The 21966-nt window shown below is 59.5% G+C and overlaps 2 protein-coding genes across 2 annotated transcripts in view; one reads left to right on the plus strand and one right to left on the minus strand.

The window, feature by feature from the left end:
* The first annotated feature begins 304 nt into the window (after window positions 1–304).
* NKX1-1 (NK1 homeobox 1) lies at window positions 305–3785 on the plus strand. The gene is made up of 2 exons (XM_045474838.1): window positions 305–776; window positions 2902–3785. Exons 1-2 carry the CDS (start codon window positions 305–307, stop codon window positions 3783–3785), a joined length of 1356 nt encoding a protein of 451 aa, XP_045330794.1.
* A 9884-nt stretch (window positions 3786–13669) lies between these two features.
* The window catches only part of UVSSA (UV stimulated scaffold protein A), a 30305-nt gene continuing 22008 nt past the window's right edge, over window positions 13670–21966 (minus strand). Inside the window, exons 12-14 of the mRNA XM_045474840.1 lie at window positions 21604–21721; window positions 18641–18815; window positions 13670–16793 (exon numbers count right to left, since the gene is read on the minus strand). Coding sequence (XP_045330796.1) covers window positions 16700–16793; window positions 18641–18815; window positions 21604–21721 — 387 coding nt within the window. The 3' untranslated portion in view covers window positions 13670–16699. The remainder of the gene's footprint in view (window positions 16794–18640; window positions 18816–21603; window positions 21722–21966) is intronic.

Consider the following 21966-nt stretch of genomic DNA (forward strand, 5'->3'; position numbering starts at 1 on the left):
GGGGCCGTTCGCAGCCAATTAGGCGCGCGCGCTAACGAGGGCGGCGGCGCCCCGCGGCCGCCTGCGGGCGCACGTGTGTGCGGCGTGTGGGCGCGTGGGCGCCGCCGGCGGGGTCGCCATAAATGCGCGGGCCGGGCGCGGCGGGCGCCTGAGGCGGCGGCGGAGGCAGCGCCGGGCGGCAGCGGCCGAGAGGCAGCCGAGCCGAGGCCGCCTGCGCCGGGCCGTGCGGCGGCGCCCGGGGCCGCCGGGGATGGGAGCCCAGTAGCCGGCGGGGCCCGAGCGGCCGGAGCGGCGGGAGGCCGGCATGAGCGCGAGCGGCCCGGCGGCTCCCGGGGACGGCCCGGCGCTGCCGCCGCCGCCGCCCGGGCCCGGCCCGGGGCCCGCACCGCCCGCCGCCACCGCCGCCGCCGCCGCCACCGCCCGGGACGCCATGGACGGGCGCGCCGAGCTGCCCGCCTTCGCCCGCGCGGGACCCCCGCCGCTCGCCGCCAGCGACACGGTGCCCGCGGCGCCCGAAGGGGCTGGGGCGGCCCGGCCTGGCCCGCCGCCGCGCCCCACGTCCTTCTCGGTGCTGGACATTCTGGACCCCAACAAGTTCAACAGCAGGAGACGCCGCTGTGTGCTTCTGGGCCCCGCCGCGTGCGCCCCGTGCGCCCCGGCCCCGTGCGCCCCGGCCCCCTCCGCCCCGGGGCGCCCGCCGCGCTCAGAGGACCTGGAGCGCCGCGCCCTCGCCGCCGCCGGAGGAGCTGGGGCCGCCACCGGAGCTGAGCCGCCGCGTGAGTAGGACGCGGCCCGCTCCGGGTGCGGGGGGCGGGGGGACGGGCCGCATCGCATCTACGCGTTCACGCTCCTGGGCCCCTCGGCGCGCCTGGCCGGCCGGGGGCCGGGGCGGTGTGCGAAGTTCGCAGCGCGCGGGGCTCCGTCCGACCCGGACTCCGGGGCCCGCGCCGCCCCGCGCCTCCCGGGATGGCTCCGCCAGCGGGTCCCGGGGCTGCGGGGCCGCGGGGCCGCGGGGCCGGCCTCGGAAGGTAGTTGGTGCCGGAGGAGGAGGAGGGCGCCTGCGAGGCTGCGGGCCCGTGACCTCCCCGCCCCCACCACGGCCGCCCGAGGCCTCCCTTCCTCCCCCTTTCCTCTTCCTCCTCCTTTTTTTTTTTTTTTTTTTTTTTTGGGACAAATCAGACTAATTGTGACAAAACGCTGGTTATCTCTGGAAAAACAATTAAATCCCTTCGATTACAGTTAAGGGGAAATGTGCTTAGCGGCGGAAAGCGGCCGGTAATGGGGCGGCCCGCGCCCCCGGCCCGGTCGATATCCCATTACGGCAGCATGCATATCTCTTTCAAGCACCTTGCAAACTCCCCCCGAACATCTAAATTATAGGGTCAAAATTCGGATAATTACTCGATTAAAACCTATTACACTTATTAGGGGCCGCTATTGATCGAGAATTGCATTCGACCGGCTCCTGATTGCTTTTGGTTCCCCCTCCTCCGGCCCTTTCTCCCTCCAACTTCCCAGCCCCTCGCCGAGCAGGGACGGGAGCGAGCGCAGGGCAGCCGGGGCTGGGGCCGCAGCCTTGGGGCATGGGGGCCTCAGGTACTTGGCTTTGCCGGTTCCAGGTGGGGTCTAGATGGAGGGGGAGCAAGCCCAGGCCGGCCGGAGGGAAACCCTCTGGGCTTTGGGCCTAGCCTGGGTTCTGGGAGTCTCCACCCCGAGCCTGCACCCGCATCGGGAGCCCATCCCAGCGGAAGGCCCTGCCTCTGGCAGCTTCAGGGAGGGAGCCAGGCCGGACCCTCTCCCTCCTCAGATCTCCCCCGGACAAGGCAGGGCTGTATGGCCAGGTGCTCTCGGGGTACCCTAGGGGATAGCCCCTGCTCCCGCCAAGGGGTGTGGCTGGGGGGCCAGGCCACCTGCCCTGCCGACTTCCACCTAACCTCTGCAGTTGCCCTGGAGGAGTCTGCTGGTACCGAATTTGACGTTTGTTCCCCGGGTTCTCCATGTCAACCTGACTCGACAGCAGGGGCCTCGGTGCCGACTGGGCTGCACCGTGTGGGGCACCTGCCTGGCTTTTCTCACGGTCGGTCGGTGGTACCACCACCTGTGGGGGTGGAGTCTGCGCGGATGCCCTCCCAGGGCCTGCCCAGGACAGACCCTTTCTTGCAAATTTCCCGGACTCAAAATGCAGCCACCTCAGGGGCCTCTGCTGGGAGGAGCCCTGCTGCTGCGCAGACTGGGCCTAGCGGGGACACGCCCCCGACTTAGCTCCGGCTCCGGACCCCCACTGCCCAGGACCGGACCTCCTGGTCGGGACCCAGACCCACCCGGGTTTCGGCGGCGGGGAGGACAGCTGCCAAGTTCCAGGCCCGGGAGGCTTGAGGTGGAATCGGGGCCAGGGCTGCCGGTTCTGGTCCCCAGGAGCACCCCCCCCCCGCCCCTCCTTGCAGGCGGCCCCAACCCCACCGCCGCCTCTGGCCCGCAGGCTCTAAAATGCCGGGTAATTGGCTGGCCCTCGCCTCTCCGTAATTGGAGGGTAATCTACGCCGAAATAAATTAAATGGCCGTTAACTAGTTTGTACATTACACAAAATGAGTTTAATTAAGTTTGTATCTGCCCCGCGGATCGATCGGAGCCTTCACTCCGCTGTAAACCCCGCGCGCGGAACCGGCCCAGCCCGGCCCGGCCCGGCCCGGGAGGCTCGGCGCAGGGGAAGCTTCGAGAGAAGCAAGCGAGGAAGGGATAGCGAGGCGCCCCGGGCGCGCGGGAGGGGAGAGGGGGGAGAACGAAAGCGCCCAGGGGAAGAGGAGGCGGGGGGGAGCGGAGAGAAGGGGACCCTCCCCGGGGCGGGAGCGGGAGGGAGGGCTCCGCGTCCTGACTGTGCTGTGCTCCCCGCCCGCCCGCAGACGCCGGCGACCCCTACAAGGCGGACGAGGCCGAGGCCAGCGGCTACAGCAGCGGCGGCGGCGGCCGCAGCCCGAGCGCGGACAGCGGGGACGAGGCGCCCGACGACGACGAGGACGACGACGACGGGGCGCCCGAGGCCGGGACTGCGCGCGGCGCGGAGGAGGCGCGGGGAGGCGGCGGCGGCGGCCTCGCGGCCCGCGGGTCGGGCTGCCCGGGCGCGGCCGAGGCCGAGGCGCCCCCCGGCGCGGTGGACGAGGCTGCAGCCCCCGGCCCCCGCGGGACCTCGCCCGGAGCCCCGGGCCCGCCGGGGGTCGCGGCGGCGGCGGCGGCGGGGGGCGCGGGGACGACCCCGCAGGGCGCGGCCGCGGCCGCGGCCAAGCCCAAGCGGAAGCGCACGGGCTCGGACTCCAAGTCCGGGAAGCCGCGGCGCGCGCGCACCGCCTTCACCTACGAGCAGCTCGTGGCGCTGGAGAACAAATTCAAGGCGACGCGCTACCTGTCGGTGTGCGAGCGCCTCAACCTGGCGCTGTCGCTGAGCCTCACCGAGACGCAGGTGAAGATCTGGTTCCAGAACCGCCGCACCAAGTGGAAGAAGCAGAACCCCGGCGCCGACACGAGCGCGCCGACCGGCGGCGGCGGGGCCGCGGGGCCGGGCGCGGGGCCGGGCGCGGGGCTGCCTGGCGGCCTCAGCCCGCTCAGCCCGTCGCCGCCCATGGGCGCGCCGCTCGCCATGCACGGCCCGGCCGGGTACCCGGCGCACGGCCCCGGCGGCCTGGTGTGCGCCGCGCAGCTGCCCTTCCTGTCGAGCCCGGCGGTGCTGTCGCCCTTCGTGCTGGGCTCGCAGACCTACGGCGCGCCCGCCTTCTACGCGCCGCACCTGTGAGCGCGGCGGCGGACGGGGACCCGGAGGCGCCCGCCGCCGCGCTCGTGCAAGGCCTCGGTCGTGGACTCTGTACATAGCCCGTTGCTACAGGAGAGTTTTAAATTTATAAACGACTGTTCGCGTCGGGGCCGGGCTCGGCCCCCTCGGAAGCACTTTGCTGAACTTGACTCAATCAATAAACCGCAGGAGGCCGAACCCGCGTCCCTCAGGCTCCCGCGCGGTCCGGTCCGGTCCCGACGGTGCGTACTCGGCGCGACCGAGGCGCCTCGGGGGCTGTTGCACCAGGCGCTGGGTTCAGGCCTCGGTTTCCCCGCGGGCGTGGTGTCCCGTGGCCAAGCTCTGCGGTCGGATGGCGTCTGGGTGCCGCCACACGCGCGCGCTTGGTGCTGGCCCACTGAGGCTACTGTCCAAGAGTCCCGCGTCCCCGCGTCTCCCCTTCCCCCACCCCGGATCCTCTAGCTTCGGGGACGCCCCCCTTCCACCTCCGTGGAGCCTTGGGGGGCCCTTAGGGGTGCGGGAAGCCCGGCGGGGCGGGCGCCGCGGGTTGGGCGCATCCTCCCCCGGCCCCGCAGGGACGAGCTCCCGTCGCTTCCCAGCGGAGGAAAGCTGGGGCGCGCCGGGCTCCAGACACTTGCCCGAGGTCGCCGAGCTGGACCGCAAGCCCGGCCCGCACGAGTCCAGCGCTCCAGCCCGGCGCGGCCCCCTCTCCTCCAACGACTGGCGGGTTCCTGGAGCCCCGGAGACGCGGGGAGGCTAGAGGCGGCGGCCCCGGGGCGGGTGGCTGCCCGACGCGAGAGCAGAGGCTACGGGGCCGCAGGCCGCCGGCCCGCCTGGACTGCGAAAGAGCTCGCAGGGGCGGCAGGACCCGGGGCGCCGTGGGGCCCGTGGAGCTGGTCCGCGCCCAGCCCCGCGCCGCAGAGGGAGCCAGGGCGAGGCGGCCGCGTGTCTAGGCGAGCACCCCCCTGCGCGAGCGAGGAGTCGGCTGAGCTCTGGCAACTTTTCCCTGCGCCAGGCAGCCCGCCACCGTCCACTTTGGGTAGGGCTGGGGGCTGAGGCTGGAGCTGCGAGCGAGAAGGCGCTGTGGGGGTGGGCGGCAGCGATCCCCCACCTGCCTGGGTAGGAGTGAGGAGAGCGCCCCCCCCCACTGGCTTCACATCACTAGTGGGTAAAGGGCGGCTGAGGGGCAGCTGGGACCACCCTGCCCACCACGCCCCAGGCTCCACCCCACCTGCCATCCCCCCACCCCCCCCCCCCCCGCCCCTGCTCCCCACCTGCACAGCGCAGGCACCAGGAGATTTTCTGCTAGGTAACCCTGCTGACTGACTCCGTCAGCCCCAAGAGGGGGGCTCTCCCACTGGCGAGCTCAGCATGCCCCAGGAGTGGGGCTCAAATCTGCTGAATCTAATGGGAGAGGGGAGAGGAGGTGGGACACCCCTGGTCTCACCACTGAGGCCTGGGCACCCAGGGTGTAGGCAGAGCTCCAGAAAGTTCCCGAAGGCTCTTGGCCTAAAATCAAATCACAGCATTGCGGTGAACTTAGCCCAAGTGGGCTCAGGGGCTGCCAAAGCAGGAAGCCACAGCCTCCGCTTCTCCCGAGCCGGGAGGACAGGCCAGAGGAGGCAAGCCGATCAACCTAGAGGGTGTGGGGTCTGTGCTCCAGGGAGCCCCTGCTTCCCCTAAGCCCACCTGCTGAGCCCAGTGGAGTCTGCTGCTCCACCGCCCTGAGAGGGAGAGGACGAGGCAGACCCCCAGGTACCCGTCTCCAGCGCACCCAGACTGAGCTAGAGGCAGAGGGGAGTGGTGGTTTTCCGGATTCCTCAGCACTGCCCCTGCCCCGCGGGGGGCTGATTTCGCTGTTAGTGCCAGGAAGGGCTGTCTCAGTCCTGGGATCCGAGCGCACCGAGGGATGGCCCCTCCTCGAGCTCCGAGGACCAGTCCCGGCTGCAGCCGCGTCCATCTGTAATCCCAGAACACACCCACGTACTTTCCATCACCTGGAAGGAGTCTCCTGTCCAGCAAGGCACAGGCCCTGCAAGTATGAGCCCAGACGAATACAGGCCTCCCTGAGGGCCTTGCTGGGGAGGCTCTGCTCACCACACTGACCCCCAGGCTCCCGCCCAGGAACTGCCGAGCCCAGGCAGACGCAGAGCTCCCTCCCCATGAGGCCACTCCCCACACCACCCAGCCCTCCTCGTCTCCCTCCGTGCCCAGCCCACAGCTGGCGCTCTGTGGTCCCCTGCTAGTGGGATTGGCTTTGGCTGCATGAAAGAGAAAATCCAAAGAACACAAGTTGAAAGATTATTTTCTTTTGTGTGAGGAAAATCTGGCCGCTGGCAGCCCCAGGCAGCCATGACACCTACAAAGAGCCCTTGGAAACTCTATTCCATCCCACTATCTGCTACAGCTTCCCTGGGCTGGGTCCTCATCCTCAGAGATCCACATGGAGGGTGACGCTCCAGCCATCACATCCCCATTCCAGGCAGCAAACAGGAAGGAAAGGAGCAGAGGGGCACAGCCCTTTTCCTTTTAAGGCGCTTTCCCAGAAGCCTATGTAACACAGCTGCTCACAACTCATTGGTCAGAGCTTGGTCACATGACCGCTCCTTGCCACGGGAGGCTGGGAAATGTAGTTTTTTAGAGCCGGTGGCAACTCCTAGTGAAAAGGGGAGAGTGGATGGATATGGGGGCCGCTAGCCGACCGGCCACCCCCGCATAGCACCCTCCAGCGTTGCCCGATTCCTTGCCTGCCTGCCCAGCTCCTTTGCCCAGCTTTGTTCCGTCCCCCCCACCCCCCCGCCGGCAGCTGGGCACTCGGGGCCAAGGGCTCACCCTCCAGCGGGCACACCCCAGTGTGCTCACTTCCCTCTGTCCGTGACCCCCCCACCGCCCCCTCGCCCCCACTGCCGGCTCGGGCCACCCACCCATCCCGCCATGTGCCCTCCCCGCCCACCTCGGACTGACCCCTGCGCCCTCCCTCCTCACCCACTCTTTCTGCTAGGCGGTGTCCAAACATGCTCTAGGGTCCGCACCCTCCTTCGAGCCGACCCTGTATTGCGTCCAGCTGCCCCCCCAAAGCCAGAGTTACCCAAAGAGCTGTCTCCACTCGCTGTCCACTTCGGTGTCTCCGCCCACGTCTCCCCTTCAGCCCCGCGCGGCCCTGGCCCCACTGCCTGCCAGTTCTTCCGCTGGACCCCGGGCCCCACGCACCCCTCGCGCCCCACCTGCAGTCCCACAGAGGCGACCCTGAGCGCAGCTCCGTCCCCGCTCTGGGACCGTGCCCGCCCCGCCCCCCCCCCCCCCCACCGTCTTCCAGCGAACCCTGGTGGCCGGTGCACCCTGACCCACCTCACTCCCCACCCTGCCGGCCCCGGCCGTGGGGCCGCGGTGCCCTCGTCCACGTGGTCCCCTCCCCACACCGCAGCCCCGCAGCAGAGGGGCCATCTCTTCAGCCTCACAGGCCTCCCCGGCGTGTCGAGCGCTGTCACCCGACCAGTCGCTGTGCCCCTCCCGCTCCTCCTCCCTTGCCCCCGGTTAGTCACGTGTGACCACACGCCCCCGCTCCCAATCATCCAGCCTCATCTGTCACATCCCCCGTCCCAAAGTGGCACCCTGAGGGCCCAATGTGGAGTCCCCAGGTCTCTGCCCTGGGTCACTTGAGGTTCATAGGACTCTGTGAAGTGTCACTCAGCTCAGAGGGGCCTCCCTAGGCTATTCGAGGGATGGCGGGGGGGGGGGGGGGGCGGGCTTCCTTCCGGGAGGGAATGACGTTTACATAGGGAGGGCAAGGCTGACAGACAGCCTGGGCACCAGGGGCACCAGCTGGGGGAGGGGGGAGGGAGGGGAGGGCCAAGCAGGTCACTCTCAGGGACGTAGGCACTGTCACGTGGAGGGACACGGGTCCATTCCAGGGCCCCACCCCCTACAGGCAGGTAACAACCACAGGATGGCATGTCCCACCCACACCTGTTGATGGCCCCTTCAGAGCAGCCCTACTGAGGGCACATTCTCCCCCTTGCCCGGACACGGGCCAATGGTAGCTGGAGGCTTATCCCCATTTCTTGCTTTCTGGGCAGCTAGGTGCTGCCATGTGATCAAGTCTGGCCAAGGCCATGCAAGCAGTGTGTGTCTTCCCTTCCCAAGAGGGGTTCCCGGAAAGGCCCTTCACAGAAAATGGAGGCACACCCCACCGTGCCTCCTTCCTTCTCCGGACCCTGTGATGGCTGGAGCCCCAGCAGCCAACTTGGGCCAAGAGGTAGCCTGGGGAAAGGAGGTCCTACGCACTGGTGCTGGGAAGAGACGAGGCTCCAATGGCACCGTGGGTGGCTTCTCACCAGCTTGGGGCGCTCACCTGAGAGGCACACATACAAGCCAGGGCCACTCGGGGGTTTCCCATTCTGCGCAGCCGGTTCTGGGACTGGCCATTTCTGTCAGCTCCGACCAACCCCAGTCCTGAGGCCGCGACCCTGCAATGATGCTCCCTGGGCCCTGCCGGTCGTCCCTCCTGCCATCCCTCTGCTGTTCTGCGGGCCGGCCCGGGCGGGGGCAGCAGTGCCCTTCGGGACCCCGTTCCTGGGCTGAGGTATGCAGGTGCCACGGCCCCGCCCTCGCCCCTCTGGGCTGGGAGCCCCTTCGCGGGGCCTGTCACCACAGCCCGGCTCCAAGCCGGCCACGGGCGTCCGCGCTGCACCAGGCCAGCGGGCCTGCTCTCCCACCGGCTAGAAACACACGCGCAGGCCTGTCCTTCAGGAAACTCCGGCAGAGGCAGCACCAGATGAGACACAGAGGCACTCAGGCCTGAGTTAAGTCTCACAAAATCCCTCCTCCTCCCTCAGCGCACCCCTCGTTTTCTAACGGCCTCAGAGCGGACAGAAAGACATCTCTGACGTAAAAACGCAGGACAGGGGCGCCTGGGTGGCGCAGTCGGTTAAGCGTCCGACTTCAGCCAGGTCACGATCTCGCGGTCCGTGGGTTCGAGCCCCGCGTCGGGCTCTGGGCTGATGGCTCAGAGCCTGGAGCCTGTTTCCGATTCTGTGTCTCCCTCTCTCTCTGCCCCTCCCCCGTTCATGCTCTGTCTCTCTCTGTCCCCCCCAAAAAATAAATAAACGTTGAAAAAAAAATTTAAAAAAAAATACAAAAAACACGCAGGACAAAGCCACAGTAACCAAAACAGGTGTACTACATAAACGGGCGGGCTGACGGGACAGAAGAGAGTTCTGTCCTCCCTGGGTGTCGACCTAAGAGAAAGGCGGTGTTCCACGTCTGCAGAAGAGACAGCTTGTTAGAAATGGATGACACGAGCAGCCACCTATCGGGAATGAAAACTGGGTCTCCGGGCTCGTATTTTGTATCAAAACCAATGATAGATCAGTGAGCGAAACGTGAAAATGAAGCCCAAAAAAGTACCGGGAAATGTGGGAACATTTTTTAGTGTAATCCTTGAGTGGGGAAGGGACACAAAACACAAGAGGCAGGAGAGGTTGGGAAGATGCAAGGCACACAAAATCCACCTGGCCGAACGGCGATCGCAGAATCGGCAGACGGCAAATACTCGAGGCTCATCACACTGAGCTACGTCTTTTTTTTTTTTTTTTTTAATTTTTTTTAATGTTTATTTCTGAGACAGAGAGAGACAGAGCATGAACGGGGGAGGGTCACAGAGAGAGGGAGGCACAGAATCCAAAGCAGGCTCCAGGCCCCGAGCTGTCAGCACAGAGCCCGACGCGGGGCTCGAACTCACAGACCGTGAGATCATGACCTGAGCCAAAGTCGGACGCTTAACTGACTGAGCCACCCAGGCGCCCCTGAGCTACTTGTCTTAACCAATAAAGAGCTCCTACAACTCACACAAGTTACTAAGTCAACAGGAAAACGAGCAAAGGATATGGACATCTGGCTCCCAGAAAAGGAGAAATGCCCAGGACTTTGCCACAGGAGAAATGCCCAGTAGCTCACCCCCCTAAGAGGCACCTCAACCAGAACTCCAAGGTGCCACTGCTCCATGGGGCAAGCACCCGGTGCTGCCACCGCTGAGTGCCCAGGGCTCCGGGAGTCCGCGTCCTCGCAGGCTGCTGCCACTGGGAAAGCGAATGGAGCGGTCCCACGGCAACTAGCACAGTAGCAGCTGCACAACCACTGGGGCTCCGCGCTTGCGATCCCGGGGACCCAGAGAGACTGGCTGTCGTGGATGCGTGTGTGCAAGCCGTGTGCTGGACCTCTGGGAACGGTCAAGGGCTAGGAAGGGCCTTCCTGCCCAAAGTCGGGACTGCTCAAAATGCCACAGAACCCGAGGGAAAATGGCCACAACTAACATTGTCAAGACTCTGGAAATTAACCAGAGACCTGGACCGGGAGGCTGAGTCATGGTGGGAGGTTGGCGATTCCCAGTCCCTCTCCTGCTTTGCAGTGTGACCTTTAAACCCAGCAGCCTCACAGCCACAGCGGCTGTGGAAATCAGTCCGGCAGTCACTGGGAGGTGAAGACGAGGTGTGGAGCCCCCCGAAGCCCTCCCCTCAGAGAACTGGCACCATTTGACCTGTCTGGCTGCTGCCTGGAAAAAATCCATTCGCCAGGCTGGTTTTTTTCTGGCCTGACTCAAGTGGCCAAGTGTGGGTTTGTTGCAAACAATCAGCGGCGCTGTTTAATGATGCGGCCGCCCACAGAGGCAACATGCGCTTGGGCAAACGAGAGGCTGGCCAAAAACCTCAGAAGACCTGAGGAGTACCTAGCTCTCACCTCCGGCTGAACTCGAGGCCCTGTGCAAGCAGGAAGTGTGAGTTCTCGGTGAGAACTGACTGGCTGAGCAAAGTGAGCCCCACATGCACACACAGCTTGTCTACAAAACCACAAGGCTTCTTGGGTCCAAGCATTTAAGGAAGTCTCTGTTCAATCATTAGCTGATCACTAAGCTAACCAGAGACTCCAGTGACCAAGCATAACAAAGAATACAGATTTACATAATTAGTCCAGAAAGGACATTAAACAAACAGCGACAACAAATTTGGGGGGAGGGGGGAGGATCTGATTTCCAGAGTTGTCATGTTGTATTATCTAAAATGTCTAATTTTCAACAGAAAAATTATGACACATAAGGCATCGGGAAAGTGTGGCCCATACACAGGGACAGAAGCACTCAATGGAAACTGTCCCTGAATAAGCCCAGATGTGGAACTTATTAGACAAATGTTGTAAATCGGTTATTATAAATATGTTCAAAGAATTAAAGGAAGACACGTATAAAGAATGAAAATGAGAATGGCGTTTCACCAAATAGAGAATATTGGTAAAAAGAAAGACGTTATAGAAAAAAAACAAATAGAAATTCTGGGCTCAGAAAGTATAGGTGAAATGAAAAATTCATTAGAGCAACTAAACATTAGATTTTTGTTGGAAAAAGAATCTGTGATCTTGAAAACAGATCAATAGGTTCATTCTGAGGAGCAGAAAAAAGAATGAAGAAAAATGAACAGGGCCTCAGGGACCAGCTGACATACGCATAATGGGAGTCCAATGACAGGCGAGAGAGAAAGAGGCAGGAGAAGAAAAAATGGCCCCACACCTCCCAAATTTGATGAAAAACCACCTCCAAATCCAAGAAGCTCAACAAATCTCAAAGACGACACAAGCAAAGACACACAATCAAACTGTCAAAAGTCAACGACAAGGAGTACCTTGGAAGCAACAGGGGCAAGCCCCAACCTGTTGTGTACATGGCATCTTCTAGAAGGTGAACACTGGCTTCTTGTGAGAAACCATGGGTGTCAGAAGGCAGTGAGATGACAAAGTGTTAGAAGAGAAAGACTATTACCAAGATTTCAAAATCCGGCAAAGCCATTCTTCAGAAGCGAAGAAGAAAACATTCCAGATAAACAAAAATGGGGAGAATTCACTGCCAGCAGACTTCTCCTACAGGAAATAACTGCAGGGAGCCCTTCAGGCTAAAGTGAGAGACACTAGTCAAATCCACAAGAAGAAACACAGAGTGCTGGTAAAGGCAACCACGCAGCCAAAGAGCAGACAGAATAAATGTATTTTTGATTGTAAACGTTTTCTTTTCCCATCTGAGTCAAAAGAGCTGCATAAAGCGATAATCACAAAACTATGTTGATGGGCTCACAATCTATTAACACGTAATTTGTACGACAAAAAAATGGCACAAAGAAGCTGGGAGGGAACAGACTTATGTTAGAGCAAATGCTCCTGAAATTAAGTTGGTATGAATCCAAACTAGACCATATTCAGTCGTTCACTCTGAAGGTTCCAGAGCAACCACTAAAAAATTGCCCCCAAAACAAAAACAAACACCCAGTGAAAGGCACAGGGGGATTAAGTGAACGTCCATCCAACACACAAGAAAAGGACAATGGGGAAAAGAGAGACAAAAAGATGTGTAGAAAAGCTGAAAGGTGACAGATGTAAATCTTTCTTACCGTAATTACATTAAAGGTAAATGGAGTAAACTGCACTATAAGTGCAGAGATTGGCAGAACAAATGAAAAGCCACAATTAGCTACATGCCACCTATAAGGAGCACGTTAGAATCAGATAAAGATGTACCACGCAAACAACAACCAGAAGGCGTACTGATATCACACGAAAAGAGACTTAGAGACAAAACCTGTTAGAGACAGAGAAGGCTGTGTTACAGAAGGGTCAGTGTATCAGGAAGAAATAATAGTATAAGCATATATGCACTTAACAACAGAGCCCCAAAACACATGAAGCAAAACCAACAGAAATGAAAGGAGGAACGACTGGACAGGAATGGTTGGAGACCGCAATCCCCCACTTTCAATAGTGGGTAGAACAACTGGGCTGAAGGCCAACAAGGAGAGAGAGGAGGTAAGCAACACTACGAACCAACTCAACCTGACATGTGTCTACACGACACCCAACAACAGAATAGTTTCTCAAGTGCATGTGGAACATTCTCCAGGATAGCGCATACACAAAATAAGTCTTAAGGGACTGAAACCATACGTGATGTGTTCTTTGGCTACGTGGAATGAAATCAGAAATTAAGTAGCAGAAAAACATTGGGAAATTAACAAGTATGTGGAAATTAAACCAACTCTTAAATCACAAGAAAAATGAGAAAATACTTGGGAGATAAAGATGAGGCAGAGCACACACGACTTACACGATGAAGCTAAAGCAGCACCTAGATGGAAACTTCCAGATGTAGACACCTAATGAAAAAGAAGCTAGACCTCAAATCAGTAAGCTAATCACCTATCTTAACTAGAGAGAAAACTAAGCCCAAAGCAACCCGAAATAAATAATAGAGTAGAAAATAATGAAACAATGAAAAAATAAGAAAAAAAATCAACAAAACCAAAAGCTGGGTTTTGAACAGATAGTAAAATTGGTAAGCCTTTAGCTAGACTGGCCAAGAAAATTTTAGAGAGAGAGAGGACAATTTTCTAAAATGAGAATGAAAGAATAGATGTTACCACCACACTTACAGAAATAAAAAGGGCTGTAAAGGAATAGTATGAACCACTGAGATCAACAAATTACAATAAAAAACCTATGTGAAATGGACACATGCCTACAAATACAGAAGCTACTAAAACTGGGGAGCCTGGGTGGCTCAGTCGGTTAAGTGTCTGACTTTGGTTCAGGTCATGATCTCACGGTTCCTGGGTTCGAGCCCCGCGTCGGGCTCTGTACTGAAAGCTCAGAGCCTGGACTTGCTTCAGATTCTGTCTCTCCCTCTCTCTGCCCCTCCCCTGCTCATTTTCTCTCGCTGTCTCTCAAAAATAAACGTTAAGGAAAAAAAAAAAACTACTGAAACTGACTCACGGAAGAACAGAAAATCTAAACAGATCTATAATAAATGAAGATAATCAGTTAATTAAGAAAAGACAACTTCTCACAAGGAAAAGTCCAGGACCAAATGGCTTTACTGGCGAATTCTACCAAATGCTTAACGAATTAACGCAAATCTTCCATAAATTGTTCCCAAAAAAGCAGGAGAGGAAGGAACACGTCCCAATTCAACCTATGAGGCCAGTAGTACTCTGGTACGAAAGCCAGACAAACACAGCACAAGAAGAAATACACACTGATATCTCTTATGAATACAGACACGAAAGTCCTTAACAAAGTACTAGCACACTAGGTCAATGGAATCACAGAATACTAGCAAACCAAATGCAGCAATATATAAAAAGAATTATCACGACCAAGTGGGATTTATCCCATGAAAGCCAAGAGTGGTTCAACGTACAAAAACCAACTAACATAATAAACCATATCATCAGAATAAAGGACAAAAGCCACATGATCGTTTCAGTAGAGACAGATGGATGGACATCTGACAGATGCAACGTTTTTTCAAGACAAAAACACCCAACAGAGTAGAATTAGAAGGTCACTTTCTCAGCCTGGCGAAAACCATCTTCAAAAGCCCATAGCCCACACCGTACCATGGGGTGAGACTCTGAAAGCTTTCTCCCCAAGCCCAGGAACAAGGTGTGGATGTCCACTGTCACCACTGCTACTCGACACTGTACTCGAGGCTTCTACTTTGCCAAAGCAGTTAGGCAAAAGAAAAAAACGAAGGCATCCAAACTGAAAAGGAAGCATTCTGTTTGCAGATGATGTGACTGTGTGTTGAGAAAATCCTAAGAAACCTGCACGCACGTGCCAATCTATTGGAATTAACCGAGTTGAGCAAAGTTTCAGGCTACAAAACCATACAAAATTCAGTTGAGTTTCTATAAATCGAGAACAATCTCAAATGAAATTCAGAAAAAGTTACATTTGCAACAGCATTAAAAAGAATAAAATACTTGAGAACACATTTAACAAAATGAGTGCAAAATGTGGACACTGACAAAACGTTGCTAAAAGAAGCTGGGGAAGAGCCTAACGATCATGAGACCCCGAGTGCGTAAGCCACACGGCTAGGTATTAAGTATTAAGTATAGTGACCCCTAGATCCAACAAAACCTCTTTCAAAATCTCAGCTGCCTTTTTTTTTTTTTTTGGCAGAAACTAACAAGCTGATCCTAAAACGCATTTGGAAATGCAAGGGACCCAGGCCAGCCAAACAGTCTTGAAAAAGAACAAAGCTGGAGGGAGGACTCACTTTCAGGTTTCAAAACTTACCACCAAGCTACATTAATCAAGATACTGCAGCACTGGCATAAGGACATATACGTCAGTGGAACAGAACTGAGAATCCGGAAATAAATTCATACATTTATGGCCAACCGACAATCAGCAAAGGTGTTAAGGTAATTCAGTGGGTCGGAAAGAATAATCTTCTCCACACACAAAAGGACAAAGTTGGGCCCCTACCTCACGCCATATACAAAACTAACTCAAAACAAAACTGACCTGAATTTAAGAGCTAACCCGATAAGGACACTTAGAAGAAAACATAGGGGTATATCATGACCTTGGATCAGACCATGCTGCTTAGACAGCACACCAGAAGCACAAGAAACAAAAGAAAAAACAGATCCTGGATGTTATCAAAAATAACAACTTAGTGCTTCTAAGGGCACTTTTGAGGAAGTGAGACAGAATGGGAGAAGGTATTGATTGGCACACGATATAAGGATCCGGCATCCAGAATAGATAAAGAATTTTTACAACTCAAAACAAACAATCCGACTGAAAATGGTCAAAGGATCTGAACGGATATTTCTATGGCCAACAAACACACGAAAAGATGATACCACTGGTCACTAGGAAAATACAGACTAAAATACAAATCAAGACACCACTTTACGCCAATTACAGATAATAACAAGTGTGGACAAGCGCGGACAAGAGATTGGAACCTTCACGCGCTGCGGTGGGAATGTAAGTAAAATGGTTCGGCTGCTTTGGAAGAGTTCAGCAGTTCATCCAAAAGTCGGACAGAGTCGCCATACGACCCGGCAATTCCGTTTCTAGGTGTAAACCCAAAAGAAATGAAAATACATGTCCACACAAAAACCTGTACACAAACGTTCACGGAAGCATTATTCGTAACGGACAAGCGGTGTGGAACGACCCACATGTCCGTGATGAACAGATAAACAGGCTGTGGCATCCACTCCATGGGCATCATCACTAGGCCACAAAAGGGGCTGGAGTTCTGGCATATTCTACCACACGGAACAACCCTGGAGACACGGGGCTAAGCGGACGAAGCCGGATGCGAGGGGCATTCACATGAAACGCCCAGAAAGGGCGCAAACCCGCAGACAAATCCAGAGGTGCGGCACACGCCTGCCCACGGGGACAGGGCTTCTTTTGCGGTGATGCAAAGTTCTGGAATCAGGTGGTGTGGGTCGCACAACACCGCCAACGCACTCAATGACACGAAGTTGTACGTTCTGAAAGGGTGGATGCTATGGTGGGTGGGTTCTGTCTCAGGAACGCGGTCCTTGGGAGAACCAGCGCAGTGAGGTAGATGTGGGCATTCTAATGCAGAACCACCACCTCACACGTGTGTGTTGGGGGCACAAGGCACAGCGCCGTGAGCGGTTCACTTCCGGCGTGTCCGTCTTAGAAATGGTGTGCGCACAGAAGTGTGGGTTTCCTGGAGCCCCTCCGAGCGATCACCGCCCAGGGAAGGGGCCGGGAAGCGGGGGCCGGGGGTCACACGTGGCCCTTCGACTCTGAGCCACGTCGTAAGGCCTTGTAAGAGGCCCCACTGAGACACAGCTGCCCGTGTGTCCTCCAGGCTCTCGGGCCAGACGGGAGCCCAGAGGACAGTGGCACCCCCGCGGGAGGGACAGTCCACGGCTCTGGGGCACTTTAATTAGAATACGCGCTAACTCCTCACACGAAGCACACGCAGGAACGGTGGCTGTGGTGGCGACCCGGTCCCGTGCCCGCTCGCCCGTCCTCTAGCGCTGGCACAGGGCAAAGAGGAGCTGCGGCCAGAGGGGACCACACACGCCCAGTCTGGCCCTCTAATTCAGCGCATAGTTAAACTGGTTTGCAAACTTCTCGTGTTTCTTGCGGTCCATCTGGTTCATGGCCGTGACGACCCTCTGCACGGCTGCCCTGTGGGGAAAGCAAAGCGGGGCGTGATCAGGGAGCCCCGGCTAGGGCTCTGGGCTCCGACTGTGGTCTGGCTGGGCTGAGGCACCGGTCCCAGGTGGCTGCCACACTCCGGCCACCCAGGCTCCCTGCAGCTCAGAAGCAGCTGGGCCCTACCCGCACAGAGCCCAACGACGACCTTGGCACCACAACCCACAGGGCACCTCCCGGGATCCCGAATCTCGCCAGAGCCAGGCTGCACCCCAGAACCAAGTGCCAGACCCAGCCCCCGCCCAGCCTGCTTCCCCCCCGCCCCGAGCCCCTTCCCCGCCCAGCCAGCCCCCACCTCAGGTGGGGCCGCAGGAGAACACCGCAAACGTGCGGCAGGAAGACGCAGAGTGGCGGATGGGGCGCGTCTCGCTGCCCAGCCTGGCTGCTGTGAGGCCGAGGGCCTGTGCCCGGTGCCCACGTGACTTTTGGGCACGGCCCCAGGGGCGCTGCCACCCCGGCCCTCCAGCAAGACGAGCTCTAGGCCACCAAGCTGCTGCAAGGAGCCAGCCCGAAGGCTCTTCTGAGCATGGTGGAAGGTGCCGGGCACAGAGGCCCCTTGGCCGGCACTCCTCTGGGCATCAGAACCCAGGGTGCCCTTTACCCTCGGCTGATCCACCAGAAGCCAGCTTCGTGCCCGGAGGCTGGGGGCCAAGCCCTCCTCAGGATGCCGACTCCTACGACGCGCCAGCAGTGAGGAGGTCCTGCACCCTCCCCCCCCCCCGCCCCTCGGGGCTCCGTGCGGGCGCCGAGGAAGCCGTGCTCCCGTCCCCTCAGGCCAAGTACACGGTGACGCTGGCCAGGAGAGCAAGAAGGGCCTCCCTTGCCCAGGACACTGAGCCAAATGCCCTCCAGGGTCTACTGGAGGAGGTTGCCCCACAGGCACGGTCTGAGGCACCTGTTAAGACCTGTGCCTAGGGGCGCCTGGGTGGCGCAGTCGGTTAAGCGTCCGACTTCAGCCAGGTCACGATCTCGCGGTCTGTGAGTTCGAGCCCCGCGTCGGGCTCTGGGCTGATGGCTCAGAGCCTGGAGCCTGTTTCCGATTCTGTGTCTCCCTCTCTCTGCACCTCCCCCGTTCATGCTCTGTCTCTCTCTGTCCCAAAAATAAATAAACGTTGAAAAAAAAAAAAATTAAAAAAATAAATAAAAAAAAAAAAAAAAAAAAAAAAAAGACCTGTGCCTAAATCTGACCCAGGAAGTGACGGCCTCACAGGCTTCCTGAACAAGCACCCCAATTCCTTCTGGCAGCACCTTGTATAAGCAAGGTGGCTCTGGCGAGCCACAGTGGCAAGCAGGCAATGAGAGTGCTGGCTTGAGGCCCTGACCCACTTCCCTGTGGCACCGGTCAAGTGCTGGGGCGGAGACCTGCGTGGCAGGTCCCACCGGCCTTGGGAGCGACTCCCCTGCCCACGGTCACTAGGTGGACGTCCCTGGGCACTGACCTGGAGAGAGCCCAGCCCGGCCAGTGCCCGGCCCTTCTAGGTCAGCTGGGCAAGGAGACACAGGGCCGGCTCTGTGCCAGCAGCCCCCGCTGAGGCCTCAGCCCCTCACTGGGAAATGAGGATGTGCTGGCCGGCCGGTCCACGAAGCCCCACCCCTAGGGGAACCGCTAACCGGTGACCCTCGGGGTGACCGGCTCCAGGCCCTGCCCCTGCTGGCTAGGAGCACCTGTCCCACCCAGGGGCCTGGTGGTCAGCGGGAGAAACGTGTGGTAGGGCGGAGTCGGGGCCCCAGGCTTGCCAGTGCCTTGGAGTCCAGTCGCCCCCCTCTGGCACCCCCAGACACAGGGGGTGGGGGGCAAGGAAGCCGCCAGAAGCTCTTACTTAGCAAACACCTTCTTCGCGATGCGCGCACGGGCAGTGTCGGCCTGCTGCTTCAGGTCGGTGAGGCCACCGCGTCTCCTCCTCTTTCCTCTGCCTCTCCCGCTGGACCCAGACGAGCCGAGGTCTACTCCCGTGGCGGCCTCCACGTCTCTCATAAACTCGGGGTCCTGCCACTCTGCAAAGAGGCCTCGAGATTTAGGAGAACTCCCGACACTAACCAGAGCGTCCCTACTCAAGTCCCGATCCCTCCCCGCCGTAGGGGCCGGCTCGGCTGGGGATAGCGGGGCGGGGGGCAAGGCAGACCCTCCCCCCGCCACCGTCCTGTGTCCCGCAGGCCCCCGTGCCCACAGAGGCCAGGAAGGGGCTGGGACAGGACCCAGCAGCCTCTCCCGGTGCATCCACTGACCCCTCAGGCAGGAAGGCAGCTGAGGCTGGTGGCTGGGGGACACTGGCATCTGCAGGCTGCTTCCCAGCCTCCAGCTGGACTGTGCCCCGCCAGGCCCCCAAATATGGCTGCCAGGCCCGTCTGTTGGCTGGTGGGCGCGTGCAGCAGCGGTGGCCACAGCCGAGGGGTCAGCACGGGCACAGCCTTCTTTCTTATCGGTCCAAAAAGAACCGGACGCGGGCTTCGGCAACGCGGGGGTCAGTTCACCCAGACAGCTGAGTTTCCTGCCACGTGCCTTCTGCCACGGCCCAGCCACACAACGCGGTGGGGGACAGCGCTCCGAGGGGAAACACGCGTCACCCGGTCCCAGAGCCCAGCCTCACCAGCCCCGAGCTGCACCGAGGCCAGGTCGGCGCGCTCACCTGCCAGAACCGAGGGGAGCTTTTGCTGTCGGATGGTGGGGGCTCCCGGGCTCGGCTTTCAAAGGCCCGGCTACCGCCCACCTCAGTCTCGGCTCCCCGGTCCCGGTGGGGGCTGCTCTGCCCATGCTGGCCGTCCCAGGAAGGCTATCCCGGGCAGGAGCGGGACGGCACAATGTCCCTCCTGTGCCCAGACCTGTGGCCGCCGACCCTGGCCCGCAGGAGGGTGCCGGACGCCCTGCCCACAAAGCCGACGGGAACCCCAGGGCCCAGGGTCAGAGGGCTGGGCTGTGCGCCCCAGACAGACAGATGGCCAGGCCTCCCCAAGTTGATTTTTTGAAGTGAAGGAATACAGGGCCGCACAATTCAGGCCCAGGAACGATTAATCCGAGATTAAGGAAAAGTGTCTAAACAGTTTATCTCCCGTAATAAGAAGGCGCCACAGTTTAGGAGCCCGGTGAATGGAGCAATTGTTTAAACACAACAGAAAATACCAGCGCCCGGTGGAGATGGAATGAGCATCTCAGTAAAATGAAGGACCAATTTAAAAGCCTTTGAAGAAAATCAATAGAAGCCGGGGCCGCGCGGCCTTCCTGTGCGCTGACGGGCCCTGGAGCTCGGCGCGCATTGTCACCAAGGTTAGCGCCAGGGAAAAGAAAATTGCCCCGCGTGCGAGGGAGGTGGGGATCGATACTGTAGTTAGTAAAGAGATGCTATTTCACATCTGACTGGCCAGCGCCGGCCCGCGGCCGCAGCCCCGATACCTGTTGTTAACAAGTCGCCGAGGGCTGGAGAACCACACGCTCTTCGGGGCTGACACAAAAAATAGGCACTTAATTTGCTCCTGAGTGTGAGCCACCAGGGAAGGCCTCACCCTGCGGATTAGCAGGTCAGGGGCCCCTCCCCGCCGCCATCCACTGCCCCGGGTGTCAGCCTGAAATCTAACATCTGTCAAAGGGAGAAACCCCACTAATGACGACAAACACAACCTGGCTGGGACCCTCACGTGCAGGCCAGCGCTGCCCCCCACGCACGCGGCCGCCTTCCCTTCGTCGGGGCTCTGGGTCTGCGACAGGGCTTTCTCAGGTGAGCGAGAGCCCCAGGCAGTCCCGGGGCCTCCAGACACTGACCCGGGCTGGACAAGCCACGGAGACACGGAGACAGATCAGGGGCCTGGTGAGTGTGCCCGCGCGCTGCCCCGTGACGGCCACTTCTGGTGATGCCCCCTGGCCCTGCTCCTCAGGGGTCCTGGGAAGCCAGGCGGCAGCCAGCACGTGGCACGTGCCCAGCACAGGGCGTGGACACCCGTACTGGGATGAGACAAGTTCCCTGGGTTGTCCTGAAAACAGTGCTTATGTGGCTCAAGTCCACCGTCCTATCTGTCTGAATCTAGCCTACGGGACAGGACCCTGAGACGGCCTCTGTGGAGACCTAGCCTCCCGAGGCCTGAGGCCTCAGGACCCGCCCGGGACCCACTCGCTCCTGCCCAGACGGGCACAGACGCACGCACCTGCACGTGCCCGAAGCTCGCCCTGCTGCAGAGAGCGAGCCAGTCGTGCGGGGTGGCAGGGGGCACAAGGTCCGCACGGGGGACACGTGGACAAGTGCGTCTGCCTGGCGGGAAGCAAACTGCTCTCCTCCCTGGAGCCCAGGCTTCGGCCAATTAACTCTTCTTGCCTCCATTTCTTCACCTCCTTAAAACTGATTCAGGGGCGCCTGGGTGGCTCAGTCGGTTAAGCGCCCGACTTCCAATCAGGTCATGATCTCACGGTTCGTGAGTTCGAGTCCCGCATCCAGCTCTGGGCTGACGGCTCAGAGCCTGGAGCCTGCTTCGGATTCCGTGTCTCCCTCTGTCTGCCCCTCCACTGCCTGCACTCTCTCTCCCATTGTCTCAAAAATAAATAAACGTTAAAAAAAATTAAAAAAAAAAAACAACAAAAAAACTGATTCAGAGCCCAGAAGCCAAACAACCAACCACCCAACAACGCGGCCTTCTCGGGCCGTGAGCGCATCCACGTCTCCAGGTGGCAGCTGTGCGAAAGTGCCACCCCGCTGTGTCCCAGTTGCGTCGCCGTGAGCCGGGACCACGCCGGTGGCAGGTGGCCACAAAGACCCCATGGGGAGGGTCCCAGCCGTCCCCACACAGCCCCCAGACCTACCCGGGCGCCCCGCCTGCTGCTGCTGCTGCTGCAGCCGCCTCTGCTCCCAGGCCCTGTCCTCCGGGCGGAGGGGCCGCCCCGCGTCATCTCTCGGGACGATCTTCCCGTGGAAAGGACACTGTGGCAGAGAACAGAGCAGTTCGGATGGCGGGACGGGGATGCCCCTTCCTTCGCACACCCCGAAAAGGAGGGGCTCTTGGGGTACGTCTGTGAAGGCGGGTGGGCCGAGGGAGGGGGGAGGCTGGGGCCCACGGCAGTCCGGCGCCCGCCGCCCGCCCGGCGTGTTCCGTACGGAATGGGCTCAGGAGGTGCGGTGTTAAGCAAGCGAGGGCGCCGGAAAAAGTGCAGAGCGCCCCAGCTCCC

This window comes from Leopardus geoffroyi, chromosome B1 (assembly GCF_018350155.1).
Source record: "Leopardus geoffroyi isolate Oge1 chromosome B1, O.geoffroyi_Oge1_pat1.0, whole genome shotgun sequence".
Lineage (NCBI taxonomy): Eukaryota > Metazoa > Chordata > Mammalia > Carnivora > Felidae > Leopardus > Leopardus geoffroyi.